General features: G+C 41.6%; 1 protein-coding gene across 3 annotated transcripts in view; it reads right to left on the bottom strand.

The window, feature by feature from the left end:
• SH3PXD2B (SH3 and PX domains 2B) overlaps window positions 1–15,795 on the bottom strand; it is a 105,454-nt gene that overhangs the window by 23,032 nt on the left and 66,627 nt on the right. For 2 of the 3 annotated variants that reach the window (XM_079964785.1, XM_079964783.1), the window contains exons 5-7: window positions 15,619–15,710; window positions 5,971–5,996; window positions 4,166–4,201 (exon numbers count right to left, since the gene is read on the bottom strand). In XM_079964785.1, coding sequence (XP_079820911.1) covers window positions 4,166–4,201; window positions 5,971–5,996; window positions 15,619–15,710 — 154 coding nt within the window. The remainder of the gene's footprint in view (window positions 1–4,165; window positions 4,202–5,970; window positions 5,997–15,618; window positions 15,711–15,795) is intronic. The other variant, XM_079964784.1, reaches the window with a different exon arrangement.

Genomic DNA, 15,795 nt, shown 5'->3' with positions numbered 1-15,795 from the left:
AAGGTAAACGGCGTTTCCGTGTGCGGCTCTGGCTCTGGCTCTGGCCAGAGCAGCGATGTCACGCTGGCCACGTGACCCGGAAGTGTCTCCGGACAGCGCTGGCCCCTGGCCTCTTAAGTGAGATGGGCGCACAACCCCAGAGTCTGTCAAGACTGGCCCGTACGGGCAGGGGTACCTTTACCTTTTTAAGGGGCAGCAGTGTTTACTCACAAAGATAAATGTATCCGAAACCGAATGTTAAGAGGGAGCAGAGAGAGAGAGAGAAAAGTGCAACGAAACATGCTCCCTTAGAGGACCATTTCTTATGGCCATCAAACCCTTCTGTTTCTGTGCAATGTCACATGCACCAAGGAGGAACTTTAATCCCATACACTCTAAGTAACAGCCCAATTTTATGCATGTTTCCTTAGAAGTAAATCCCACTGAGTTCAAGGCGACTTGCTCTCTCATAAAAGTACCCAAGACTGCAGTCTCAGGGGCAATGCTATTCTTGGCTGCAAAGACCATAAGTCACTTTTGCTTTTAACATGTTCCAGCACCGTTCCTTTCACCTATGAAATATTTCTGTTCAGAAGACACGAAGTAAACTGATCACACACTGATTCTTGTTCTTATGTGTTTTATTTTACACCACATTTACTATCTGGTTAACCTACATGCACGCAAATTCTTTTTTAAGTTTGACGCCCCATCTTAACAGCAAAGGAAAGGGGGAAAACATTTAATTAGATGGTGCTTGATGGTGGGAGAGTTAGAAATCACCTTTTCTTCTAAACCTTTGATCTCTTTTCATAGTTTGGGTGCATTTCCTATATAGGAATTGTAGTCCCAAAACAGCTGGAGGGCCAAGTTTGGCCATTACTGCTTTAGCCAAAAGAAAGGTGTGATCAGTACCAGAACCAAGCTCACATGTCCTTTCACACAAAAATCCTTTCCTGTCCCCCGCCCCTTTTAAAGCAACCTAATCTAGGTGAAAGGGACGTGGGTGGCGCTGTGGGTTAAACCACAGAGCCTAGGACCGGCTGATCAGAAGGTCGGTGGTTCGAATCCCTGCGACGGGGTGAGCTCCCGTTGCTTGGTCCCAGCTCCTGCCATCCTAGCAGTTCGAAGGCACGTCAAAGTGCAAGTAGATAAATAGGTACCACTATGGTGGGAAGGTGAATGGCGTTTCCGTGCGCTGCTCTGGTTCACCAGAAGCGGCTTAGACATGCTGGCCACATGACCCGGAAGCTGTACGCCGGCTCCCTCGGCCAATAAAGCGAGATGAGTGCCGCAACCCCAGAGACGGCCACAACTGGACCTAATGGTCAGGGGTCCCTTTACCCTTTACCTTTAATCTAGGTGAAAGTTTCTCAGTTGTTACTACTGTAAAGCAACTGGGAGTGTGAAACCTTGCAGTTCTACAGTAAGTCACTCAAAGACCTGCATGCAAATCCCAATCAAGTTCTGGACTTATGACCCAGAACCCTGATACTTCTTTGGCTTGTAGATTTAAAGGCAACACTTAAAAGGTATGATTTAGAAAGCCAAGACTTCCATAATTAGTTCCCACTTGCACCTTCATCACAGAGGAAATTTGAGGCGAGTATTTAAAAACCCACGTTGATTGAAGCAGAGCTTTCCCATGGAACACTTTTTATTGGTTCTCTGGGCTCCTGAAGATAGCAAAGCACTCTCATGTAATAAAAGCCGGACAATCAGAAAAACCAGAGAGCCCAAAGCCCTCAGAAGTTTCTGAAATGACCTAAAGAGGGCCTCAACCATTTCAAGGGTTAAAGAAAACTGAGCAACAGAAATCCTGGAGGGCAGTGAAAATAGTCAATACTCAAATGAGGGCAACAAAGCTAGTTTTAGCAAAATGGACTGGTTTGACTGGAGAAAACAGACGGGAAACCCCACAATGAAAACTGCAGCAGAGAAAGACATGGCAGCCTTGCACTGCCAAAGGATCAAAGGATTTTGGCAAGGTTGTAGCAGCTTTTAGTTTACTGGATTCTAAGCTTGCCAAGCAATTCAATTTCTAGGAAAGTCAGTTTTGTATGAGACTTGAAAAAAGAACAGGCCCACTGTAAGGAATAAAAGGGCATTTTCTACTATGTTAGATCCAAACCAACTTCCCTCAACATTCCAGGTGAGCAATGCAAAGCCCTACTTACTACTAATTAAAGCTCCCAATACAGTGAAGTGTATTGGAATATGTTGCCATGAAGAAACAAATATAACTTTGAGAAAATAATGTGCTGTAGGACTGTAGGTCCCATTTCCTGTCTGAGGCGAACTACCCTCTGACTAGACCCAAGCACAGAGTGACTTGGCCATAGTAGGAAAACAACCACAGGATGAAGAGAAAGGAACCCTTTTCCGGACCCCAACCCCCCTATATAATTACTCATAGTGTTCTTGGGCTATTTGCAGCTTCAACAGGCAGCTCTGGCACCTCCAAACTACCTATTAAAACAGCAACACAATGCAGTAAACAGCACTGAGCGGAAAAGGTGAGGATTATTTTCAGCAGTTCCCTCTCAGGACAATTTTTCTCAACCACTAAGCTGTGAGGCTGCGTTAACAGAAAAAGTGGCCATCTTTGGGACAAACATGACCTCTTAAAAGTAGCACTGCTTTTTTTAACCTCCTGAGAGAAGGTAACAGGAGCCAGGATTGCCGTTTGATCACAATTCACAACAGATGGGACTTTCATATCACCCAACAACCTCAGTGATGACAGATCGCACTTATGGTTGGAAATCACCAAAGGATTAGATACCAAGCAATGAACATGCCTGTGTGAAGTAGACTCAACGTGACCAAGAAACAAATGGATTCTATGAACAAATATTGGACTTGTGAATGCTATATAGATCTGTGAATTGGTGACCTGTCACCAGAAGAGACATACATACAACATATTTTGCTCTGCAAGAACCTCATGACTGAGGCATGATTACAGCTAGAGAATGGATCTACTTAAAATTGCAAATCTAGGTTTTGAGCTTCCTCACATTAGCCTTGTTTGTAAGATTGCCTGCTAAGTCATGGATCCAGACCAATTTCTCATCTACTCCAAAGACAACAACAAAGTTATAGGCCACTTAAGATTCCTTAATATGCTCAGTTATTTGATCTCATGCTCTGCAGAAGGCCGAGCTGTAGGCTGGGCAAAAATTTATGCCCTCTTTTGACTTCTGAAACCAGCTTTGATCCCCCCTCACACAAACACTCACACATCCTTTCATACCCAAAGAATGAGACAAGTTATGAATGATCATAGAATCCTATGAGGCTTCCACTGCAGCTCACATTTATTGATAAGCTTTGTCAGACTGTGGAGATGTACTTTAACTCCTGTTGATCAATACATAATCACCTGACACGTCCATTTAGGCCAAGTGGGCTGCCAAGAACAATTACCCAGCAGAACAAGATTTTAAAAACAGCCTTCCAATTACTTACAAAGAGATTTAAAAAATAAAAAATAAATTAATAGCCACCCTAGTACATGCATACTAGCTAAATTAAGGACAAGTATATATGCACAATGAGCTGGATGGGTGAGTGTGGAATTGTCACTTAAAATTTAGATGCCAACACAACCTTTCACAACTAAGCACCTAAACTTTCCCTTCAAAGCGGCAAATCTAGACAGAATTTTGCAAGATTCCAGATTCCATTAAAAAGAGGGCAAAGGGTAGGATTGACACATCTTTTAAATATCAGTATTTGCATCTAAATGTTGATCAATGGCAATTTGCATATATTTAAATGAACATGGAAATGTGCAAAAGCTGTTCATTTGTGTCAGATGTGGCAATGCTGCCAATCACTCAACAATTCCAGTTTCCCCCTGCCATTAAAGCCACAGTGTAATTTATTCCCATCTATCACCCAAACCTTGAAACCACCACCAGCAAAGTAGTAGAGTTGCCACGTAGCGGGCTGCAAACCATCCTAGTTGGGTTTCATTTGCTTATCCTCAGTGCTATTCAATGGAGATTTTTTAATGAACATCCCCTACCCACCCCAGCACTCCCCTACCCAACGGGAAGCAGCAACCTGACAAAGCAGTGGCAAGAGAGAGGAGCCTAGACTGCCCAAGAGGAACAGCACGTGTTGCCCAGCAGGGAGGAAACGTGAAAGCAAGGCCCAAGCAACAAGCTGCTGTTACTACCTCTCAGAAGGAAAGAAGTCGTTCTCTGGATAAGTCCTGATGGAGGAACAAAAATGGTGGAGAAAGGCAATGAGGACACAAAAAAGAATATAAATATACAGATGCAAAGGTAATGAAAGATTAACAACCGTGTGTTGTCTCCATTTGTCAAGATGAGGCAAGATAATCATAATACTAATAATGAACTCCTACTGCAAGTGCAGATCTTCATGTGGTCAAAAGGCACCACACAGATACAGATACAGATACAGATACAGATACACACACACAGCAATCTGGGGGAGAACTCGAAGTAAAAACCAAGAACAAACTTGAGCAAGCAGTAATCCTTTGGCAGATCACAGCAACATAGAATATGTGCCCAATCTTCTTGAGCGACATGTGACTACCTGAATAGGCTCCAATATCTCTACCTTCCTTTAATGTTGTGTGTGGGTGTATTTATAAACTAGAATATGCTCCATGGGATTAAGTTACTCAGGTTTGCAGAAACAAACTGACCGGTATTTCTGCACTGGGAATAAATAAACTTATTATAGAGCTCATTGTGTTTTCATGCCGGCAAAATTCAAAAGGACATAGTACTCCACTAAGGAAGCTGAAAGAAGCAGGCAGGTGTTTAGTTGCCCTGCAGGGTGGGGTTCCTGGTTTGCTGGTGTTTGGGAGTGCAATCAGCTAGCACTGAGTTTCAGAGCCAATGCAGAAGGATTTACATGTTCAAGCACAAACTGCTACTGGCAAGCAGGTGTGTGTGTGATTGTTACGCTCTTTTGACTAAAACGGAAGGATGAATCCATTGTAGATTATTGTTGGGAATACTGCCCTTGGAGGTCCTCTGTTTGCCGCAATCAGCTCCAGGCACCAAACAGCAAGCAGAAAAGGAAATTGGTCTTCTTTGACAAATGCAATAACGAATACAAAAGAAAACAGAACAGCTCAGAACAAAGCCTCCTGCTGATGTTTACAACGATGCCTGCACAAGTTTCGGCTCAAAGCATTTTCTGAACTCAAGAGCCCTCTAAGAACACGTTTCACACATCTTGCTTCTAAACAGGTTACTATTTTTCCCTTTCTTTCATTTCTACTGTGCAAACTCTGCAGCCTCTCCTATTATTCACTGCCTACCTCAACCATCATTCAGCATACAGGCAAACTATATGTAGTGTAAACTGCAACTAGACTAGGTGTTGCAGTGAAAGATGGCAGACATGCACAGACAGGAGTCATAATCAGCTGTGCTGGGGAACAAGGTGGGAGTGATGCAGCAGCACAGAATATAGCTGTTCCAAATGCCAAGTTAGTAAACAAGACTACTGATCACTCCTACTGACAGCTATTAGCATATAATTGTTCATCACATGTGCACTACACTTCAAGTGCCATGTTTAACCTGCCTTCATTGACCAAAGCCAACTTCAAAAATGGACAATGACATTTTGGCTAAACTGCAATCCTAGCTATAAACAGAACAGATGGTTACTGTGCCAATCTGCTCTCATACACTGCTACCATGTAGAACAGGGTGGGGAAGCTTTTAGGCTTCCTGGACCAGATCTGTAATGGGATCACCCTCACAGAAGTAGAAACAAAAGAGAGGGTGACAGAAGGACAAAAGTCAAAGAGAAACAGCACTTCTGTGACAGATTCGTCCAATCTCTTCCACCTCATCAAAGAGAAGTAGTATAATACAGGTGGCCTGTGGAAGCACGTGGTTCAGTCCAGCTGTCAATTGGTCACTGGCTGTGGTCAATTCCATTAGCTTTATAAAAGATCAAGAAAGGGAATAAAACAAGTAATTGCCTTACCAGATCTCTTCTTTCCAATTGGTTCCCTGAGAAAGAGAAAATAAACTTGATTAACAAGACAACGTAACAAGCCCCGTCTATATGGCTGTACATAAGTTGTTGGCATAAAGAAGAGTCCAAACTTTGGATAGTTCTTGGTCCAGAATCTGCAACTGTATTTATTTTTCTTTTATACCACTTTACATTTTGAGAAATCCATAAGCTGTTTACACATCTCAACAAATATAACTATATATGATATAAATTGCACGTTCAAGTTGCTGCTAATGGTTTATTTATTTTTTTATAAATTGTTTCATAAAATAAACACACCACTTGTTTGTAAATAGAAACCTCAAAACAGTTCCTGCAAATACAGTGTCTGTCCCTGAATCACCCCTTTGTTCCAAGAAATGAAAGCTGTGACAAAGATTTACCCAGCCTTTTACCCAGCCAACATGTGCTTTTGATTTGACAAACGTGCAGCACTGACCCAATGCAGGGTTTGAAGGCAGACTCACAACACCAGCTAAAATGATAGCTGTCAACTAAGCTTTCCCCTCCTTTTAACATAAACTTCTCAGTAAAAGCCTAACTGCATACACTTGATAGAGAGGCCTCATATTGATGTGGCCGATCTAGCCATGACAGCTATTTCACACCAGCTTCTATGTAGTGGTTGCAATTCCCATACAAGATTCTTGGGACCACAAAAACAGCTCTAAGAACATGTAGCGCACTAAAATCAATCTTTTATTTTGTTACTATAGGGAGATTTACCTCCTGGTAAAAACCACCTGAAAGCAAGCCATGTAAGATGGTTTATTATATACCTGGTATCAACAGAACTGTGTCTAATGAAAAGTTTCCTTTCATTAGACTCATTTCATAGACTAGGCACCCCCAATCTTCGGCCTTCCAGATGTTTTGGACTACAATTCCCATCATCCCTGACCACTGGTCCTGTTAGCTAGGGATCATGGGAGTTGTAGGCCAAAACATCTGGAGGGCTGCAGGTTGGGGATGCCTGTCATAAACTCATAGAATGGTAGAGGTGGAAGAGACCCAACACATCATCTAGTCCAACCACATGCAATGCAGGAATCACATTTGTGTAGTGCTAAACCAGGTTTAGCATTAAATTTGAACACGGGCAATGCATCTGCACCAAATCACAGAAAACATTTTTCTTATGCAAAATTATGTTAAGAGCACTGAAAACTGTGACCGTTCACAGGATGTGCTGCAGACTGCATTCCTCTTTCCAGGGATGCCAGCAACAGACTCTGGCGAGAAACAGCTGGCGCTCTCATAGCCTTAGAAACCAGACATAGGGGCCAAAGAGCAACTCAATAAAACATATGGATTCAAGTAAATTTCCTGGGTCTGAGGATTCTACAATACAGACAGCAGCTCAGACAAGATGTAATAATGCTCAACCACAGCTTGATCAGCAAACATGATAGGAAAGGCAGAAGCCTAAAGGATAAATAGCCAATCATATGGAATCCACAGTATTACATACACAAGCAGGCATGAGCCTGGTTCCTAGGCATGTGAGCAAACTAAGGTTTACACAGTTTGTCATTTTGCCAGAATCTGGCCATGTATGTTTGCTGAGAACCAGAAAAGTAGAGGTGGTGGTGGTATGGGGTGTAGACGTCAGAGGCTCAGGCTTGCTTGTACACATAACACCAAATCAGTTTGGCATTACATCTAAACCCCATCAGAATCTCATGAAGCAGACAATCAGCAGAGGGGCAATAATAATCAAGACAGTATCAGCCTTAAGCATTTTCTTTACTTGTTGGGCACCAGGGGAGACAGAGATTCCAATGGGGACCCAACTGGGTTCTTCCTGTCTAGCATACAACTGCAGTGCCTTGAAAATGGTTGCTTTTCTTTCTTGTCTGCTAAATGTATTAACACATCACTTCCCATCTCTTTTCTGCTATGCTTCATGTCTGGATGAGGAGGGGGAAGGGAGCCTGCACTTTTATTTTCTTGCCAGGACCTTCTCAGGTTGACCAGATACACCTCTGAGAGCAGTAACTCAAGACAAGACAGGAAACTGCAGTCAGCTTGCAGCAACCTGCAGCTTCCTCCCCTCTGCCTATCACCCCACTCTGTAACAGGAGAAAGCAATGTGGCATTGGCCCATAAAAATACCTCTTAGAAAGGCTAACAAGTGAAAGAACATGGGGATGTTACATGTTTTAGGTCACAGTTCTGTTTTCCCAGTGGCGGAGGGGGATACTAATCAATCGGCCCTAAAATAATTACAGAACCCAGTCATTACCAAAAATGAGGACAATCTTGAAACAAAACCAGTGTTTGTCTTTGCATCTCATTCTAAGAAAAACAAGATCAACAAAGTGAATGCTCAAAACAGAAGGCAAGTCTTCATTTTTTTCTCACCAAGCACGAGTACTAATGGGAGACTTTCAACACTTGCTCTGTTCAGAAATCCTGGTACCATCTTTGGGTCTCTAGGAACAAACCCGAGGATGTTTAGAGAACAATTCTCAATAAAAAGTTGATGTCTTCCATAACAGGACACAAAACATCTGCAATCAAACTGAGCACTCAGAAACAATCTCTAGCACAATCTGTCTCATGAAGTTATTTTTGTGCAAAATATATACAGCCTGAGAAATAGGCTTAAATTTTTAATATAAAATATAAATTGTAGTCCATATTGTACCACTTCCAAAATGACAGAAAGTATTTGATATTGCTCATCACCAGCTTCAAATGTAGCACATGGAAGGGTCAATTTAAATTTGATGGCTGGGGATTACACAGAGGCCACTTAAAAATGGGTGCTTCAAGTTTCTGGAGTAGTATTTAGAAGTCTCTTATCCTGTGCCAAGATGGTAGCTATGGTGCCCTGAAGAGAGGCTGCATATGCATGGGTGAGTGTGTGGTCATAATATTTTACAGTTACACAAAGCACCGTAGAGAGAAAAATGAGTTTTGGCAACTTTCACACCAGCACCATCACATTTAAAACTGATCCTAAGTAAAATCCTCTTAATTGAAACTGATGCAAAAAATAGAGTTTGACCAGAAAGCTCACATCAGCTGAACTCTTTTTCTGACCCATCTTTCCTCCTGGCTCCCTCGCTTTGATTTACTGGCAGTGCTGCAGGATGGCTGCAGGAAGCAATCAGTTACTACAAATACCATTTCAGCCTTCACCTAGCTATGTGTCTCTAAGTATGCTATACAATAGCAAATTCATTCTATGAAATATGGCTCTTTTTATAGTCAAAATGACACCATTTGTGCACAAGAGGAAGGCATTAGACTCAGCAGACTTTTCTTTGAGGAAGGAGGGAGCTTACAAAAAATCTGAAGGGGGGACCCTGCAAAACAGCCACCAGTAAGGACTGAGCCTGGCTCAGCAGGCAAATAAGGTCAGCTGACTCTGTGTATGTGTTTGTGTGTTTATTATTTATTTTTAAAATCTATACTCCCACTTTTCACCATCTAGGGCTCAAAATGTCTTATAAAAATAAACAAGCACAGGTGTAAACATTGGTATTCCACAGAATCAGGGAAGGCAAGCACAAAAAGCCACGCTGGAGTGGTTCAAACATACACATAGAGGCAGCCTTGAAGAAAGATGGCAGAAAGAGGATTTTAAAACTGTATTGCTGACCTTCAAGGAATAGTCCAAAGGATTAGGCCAAAGGAATCTGAGAGTTTTAGATTGCTACCTTAATCAAAGCGTGGCTACTACTACATCCAGTTTTTCTAGGGCAGAAACTAAATAAAGATTACGTCAAGGAAAGTGGTTAAAGGCTTAAATCAGGTATGAAGGAGAATAACTCAATCCTTTGAAGAGAGTTCATGAAAGATGTTGACAGTGTGAAGCAGCTGTGAAAAAGGCGAATTCCATGCTGGAACACTATGTCCCGTTCTGGTCGCCTTGCCTCAAAAAGGATATTGTACAGCTGGAGAGGTTGAGAAAAGGGCAACCAAAAATGTTCAAGGAGATGGAGCAACTCCCCTATGTGAAAACACTGTAGAATTTGAGGCTTTTTAGTTTAGAGAAAAGGTGAGTAAAAGGAAAGATGACAGAAGTGTACACAACTATGTACGGTGTGAAGAAAATGGATAGGGAGAAGTTTTGCTCCCTCTTTCGTAATATTAGAATGCAAGGCCATCCAACGCAGCTGAATGCTGGAAGATTCAGGACATACAAAAGAAGGCACTTCTTCACGCAGTGCAGAGTTAACTATGGAATTCGCTCTTCCCACAAGACTTAGTGATGGCCACCAGCTTGGATAGCTTTAACAAAGGGACGAGACAAATTAATTCACTGTGTATCTTTTGAGTTTAAATTCTGTGGATGTTTGAAATTCTGAACATCCATTCCAGAGGTAAGGCTCTGATGCTGTATAATCAAAGCGCAGGCTTTACACACAATCCCCAGAGGCCTCCTATTCAGTGATCCTGCAGATCTATAGATAAGGCACCAAAAATTAGATAAGCCACTAGAAATGTTTGTCAAGCACATTCCACCACAGATCTGTAGCTGCAGACAAAAACCTCGCATCTCCTTCTCCCTGCCATGGTGTAACTCACAGTGTATTATATTTATAGTGTTCCTTTTAAGAGGAATGGCTCTGCCCTCGTTAACATTACTGGAACACAGATGACAAGGATGTACACAGGTCTCTAAGACAAGTTACTGGAAAGAACAAGAAGCTAGCAAAGAGCGTAATCTGTCCTGTCTGTTGCTTCTCTCTGGTAGAGTACAGCAGATTGTTCTTAATAGCCACTTAGGAGTCTGTGCATGGAAAGCTCAAGGCTCTCAGCATGAGAACTGTTAGCAGCTAAATCCCTTGACTCAGCAATGGCTTTTTTGTCGCACACATCAGACTTTCACAGCTTCACTGCTGCGCTTCTTTATGCCACTAGTGGGGGAAAGGGGAAGGCTATTTCAACTTGAGAAAAGGAAAGAATACAAAGAGGCTTTCAGTTCCTGCATGTCCTGGGACTTTCACAGATCCATCCAAGCAGCCTTACTGCATTCCTAAACCAGTAAGTTTCAACGGTGGTTACTAGATGCCCAGTCTTGCCTTCCCACTTTGTCCATGCAACCTTGGGCCCAATTAGATGAGACCAGCCCTAAGCAACATGGCTAATGGCAAAGGATGATGAGAGCTGGAGTCCATTGTCATCAGGAGTCCCGTGGGTTCCCCATCCATGCTCTAGCCCACAAAGGCTTACACAACTATAAATATGTTTTACTTTTCTTTTTTTGAACAACAGTCTTTGACTAGGTTCACAGGTTATACCAAGCCAAACCATGGTTTGGCACTAATGCACAAGCATATAAGTTCTTGGAGAGAAGAGGTCTGTTCTTGATTTACAGCCCATGGTTTGTCTAGAGGAGACAAACCATGGTTTAGCTCCAAGTAGGACAGCAGCAGCACACACAGTGCAGAACTGCAGGGCCAGCTGTGATCTTCTGTCCGGGAACATGTGCATTCCTGCTAAGCAATGGTTTTGACTTAGTGATATGTGAACACTGAGCCTGTACATGTAATCCTCTGGAACTAATGTAATTGGAAACTTTAATGAAATCAGGCTACAATCCTGAATGCATAAATGAAGCAGGAAGAATAATCTGTTAGGTGGAGGAGTTTTTAATATGAACAAACCATTATCAGAAAGATTGCTATATTTGGCTTTCAACATGATAATGTGTGCTTCACCTCACCACATATTTGCTACTTTATGATAAGGCATCTTCCTTTTACTGCAAGACCTGGCTCCAATTCAAGGTCCCAAAGAAAGTGTTTATCTTGCCCATGAGTTATGACATCCGACCAAGCCCCAGATGCAGCACTACAATTCACCTAATTGTGGGTTTCATCGTGTGATTGGTAGGTTTGCAGCATATCAAGTGGTGCAGCACTGGGAGAACTGTTCATACCAGTCCCTCCAGAGGAGAGAGTCAAGGACTTTTATTAATTAACATTTTGAATTGTAGCTAATAAATATCCATCGAGTATTCCAGCTGGGCCATGAAACACAACAGAGATGTCCTTGAGACACAACAACAGCTTGCTGCTGGCAGCCGAGAGGAATCTATTAAGCCACTCAGAATGGCAAGTCCTCTCTTTCTTATTATCCTTCTAGCAAAAGGCCAAAGGAAACAGCAAAGGGCTCACTCCATTCAGAGAATCACTACACAAGGATGCATAAATTAAGCCTCACTCTGATTTAATTATCAGGCACAAGAACACAAATATTGTTGTTTATTATATTTATCCATCCTAGCTGCTCAGATATATAAAAGATTTATCTGTGAATGTGTGACAAGAGGTTTCTGTGACTACCAATTAGCTTATCTTAAATTTAAGATTATTATTACAGCAAGAGGATAAGAAGACAAAGAAGGAAGTACAATTACCTCTCCCCCCCAAAAAAATTGTGCCTAAGTTTGTAATTCAGGCAACATTTTCCATTCCATCTATAAAGGTGAACACCTTTTCTCCAAATAAGCAAAAAGGACATTTTCTTTTAAAAATCGACTTATTCAAACTACCACAAGTGCCCCCCCCCCCAACTTTTGCAAGAGAACTATTCAATTTCTACTTCATTGTAGTTCAGCTTCCTGGTCAATTTCAGAAGAAATTCCACATACGAGACATTGAATGGGCTTTGAAGTGTTTCAATAAGGAGGACTATTTGGAGGGTTTTCTGTTGAAGGGAGAGGTGGTCTTGGTTTCCCCCACACAAGGACATTCGGAGTTGCGGCAGCACCTCTGAATATTGTACTTGTAGATTTTTTGCATATTATTAGTATTACAATGGAATGAATAAAACAACATATAGTAAGGCAGGTCATATGGAATCAAAGAGAAGGTTAATGCAGGAAGGTTCAAAGATCCAGTCCCTAAATATGAGTAGGTAGACAGATGTCAGAAAACTGTAAAGGAAGGAACAACTTGGGCTAGTGCAAGTATTTATCTGCATGTGGGATCTAAAAGAAATTGCACATACAGTAGAGAAATCTAGCACATACAAACTCCATGGTCAGGAGCAAGACTGCATACACTTGAGACTTGGTCTTGTTCGTGCAGTAAAAATGAAGTCTGGGCAGGTTCTGAACAAATGCCTCTTCAAAATCTAACCCCTTCTGTCTACAGTATAGAGCACTGAGGTTCTATAAAGGTCTTAACAAAAGCCCCCAGCATACATCCACTTTCAGAATGATGAAGAAGCTATGCATGATGCAGGCCTGTCTTCAACTTACGTCTTTCATTGCATTAGTTGATGAATTAGCAAAGGGACATAGGGTTAATGGGCAAAGACATCTTAAATGCAGGATGGATGGAAACACAGGCTGACAGCATGTTATTAGTTAATGGGTACTTGCACCAATCTAATCAACTAACTGGCAGTCATAAAAGAAACTATGACAAGCCAAGATGTCAAGAGAAATCAAAGAGGAAAAGCAATAACAATATGCGCCCAAAGGCAAATGGAAACATAAAGCCTGCCTGTAAAAGAGAACAACCCTTTGCCACCAACTTGGGTGCTGAAAGACTGCATGTTCTAACACAGATAAGGACAGAACTCTCTCTTCTCATTCCTCTGAAATACACATTTCTCCATGTCAACTTGCACAATCTATATCTTTGCATAATTAAGTGCTCTAGTGTCATACAAAGACAGAAATGAGATAGTGGTTGGTGTCTTATGCTCTGAATCCTCAACAAAAGAGCTTCTGGCCTCAAGCAGCTCATAGTCACAAGACCATGTTGCATCATGCAGGGAAAAAAGAGAGAGATTGCTGATGTTCCTTGTTTTGGGTGGAAAACAAACATGTGGTTACTGTTTGTCAGAATAAATTGCTCAAGAAACTGGCAACAGGAAAACAGATTTTGCTTGGGGTTGCTCCTAAATTTTATAAAACCACTACAGGCTGTTAGGCAACCTCCATTGCTCTGGGTGGAGAAAGGCATCTCTGACAGCTTACTGTGCATTTCTGTAAAGTTATATGGTTGTGTGTAATTAAGTCCTATCAGGTGAAATAAGTCACATCAGCCATATGGCTCTACTCTGAGTATGACTCAGATGGATATATCCTATGATGTTTCCTATCCGACTATGAAAGTTCAAAGGCTGGTGATACTGAACAGAACAGATACTGATAATCCTTTGTATGCCTGTAAAAATCAGTTTTCTTTATTCTTAGCAGCTAAAATTATCTAGTGTATGATGTATGATGTATTCTATTCTGTATTTTATTTTGTTGTAAACCAGTTGAATGTAGGATTATAGGTGATTCACAAATATTTTACATAAATAATAAATAATTAGGATGATGAAACTGACACACATGATTACGGTGAGGGAATGTAGGCAGCAAGATAATCACTTACTGAATAAGGGAGTCTGCCCTTTATTGGGCTGTAGTACAGGACTCAATTAAATGCATTTTGGTACGGGGGAATATAGAAGGAATGCATCTTGGCTCACACAACATTGTTAATAGTTATAACATAATTTGGTTTCTAGCACATAGCAGTTTCACTATCATTAATATGTGTCAAAAGTTTCCAGTTACACTTAGAAAATTTCTAGGCAAGCTCTTAAAAAGTTCCAGCTATGCTTTAAATTGTATTTAATCATGATAGTTACAATCCATATATATTGGTTGTATGCACATAACCACATCTTATGATTTTGTATTTATATTTCATAGTAAAAGTTCAATTTTAAAAATGTGGGCAAGTAAATGAAGGGAGCGAAACCAGCGGGGATCAGCGGTGGGGAACTGGATCTCGCCAGCAGGTCAGATTTTTACCTCCCCCGCCTCTCACAGGCCAAGTATGACAGGGGGTTGGAGCTACATGTCAATCACCTGATCTCACCATTATGCCAGGTGGCACTTTTTCCTTGCATGGATCTTGTGGATCACTTCTCAATGGGATCATACTCAATGGGCTCAGCAGGTCTGGCAATCAGCTGACCATTGGGTCCTGCAAAGCCTTACGCACAGTGTTTTGCATAGAGCTTTGCAAGTGACCCTGATTGGCAGATGGCCAGTACCAATAAACCCCTGTTCAGCTCAGCCAGGTCTTAACCTGCCCTATACATGACATCATATATTATGTAAGGTGTACTTCAGGTTTCCATGGCTTGGCTGAAATGGCCTGGAAGGCCAAATGGGGAGTCCTGGCAAGTCTAGGCTCACATGTTGGGAGGTTCCCCACCCCTGAATTTGGTTAGAGATGGATGCTGATAATGCCAAGGTTGCAAGTTTGATACCCATATGGAACAGCTGCATATTCCTGTATTGCAGGGGCTGGACTAGATGATCCTCAAGGTCCCTTCCAACTCAGTATGCAACATAGGCTGCATGTTTCTTTGACCTTCTAGTTTTCCCATTTTTTTTCATTATTATCTTATCTTTGAGCTGCTTCATTCATTCTTTAATAGTGTTTTTTTAAAATCTGATATCTGTACTATATGTTCACTGATGTCATGTGACCGCATACCTGATGTGTGAGGTTTCTGTACTCTGGAAAATATGAAACACAAATGCTGCTGTCTTTTTTTCATTGGCTGCATATGTCTCTCTCTTTCTCTCTCTCAACATTTCTGAAATGCAGCTGTGTAAGCTACTTATAACAAACTTACTCTTTGGGGGGATTTAAGTCTTCTGGTCTTGTCTCAAAGAACTGAAGAACTTCATCGCACTGAGAGATATATGGTGGCAGCTGAATCAGAGCCTGAAAAACAAAACAAGACACGCATTTAGAAAATGAAGAGCTGGTTTGCCAATTGTTAAGTGTGTGAACATGAGACAATTTGTGC

This window comes from Podarcis cretensis, assembly GCF_951804945.1.
Source record: "Podarcis cretensis genome assembly, chromosome: 2".
Lineage (NCBI taxonomy): Eukaryota > Metazoa > Chordata > Lepidosauria > Squamata > Lacertidae > Podarcis > Podarcis cretensis.
Note: the sequence above shows the minus strand (reverse complement) of the source record. Positions and strands in the feature narration are given on the sequence as shown.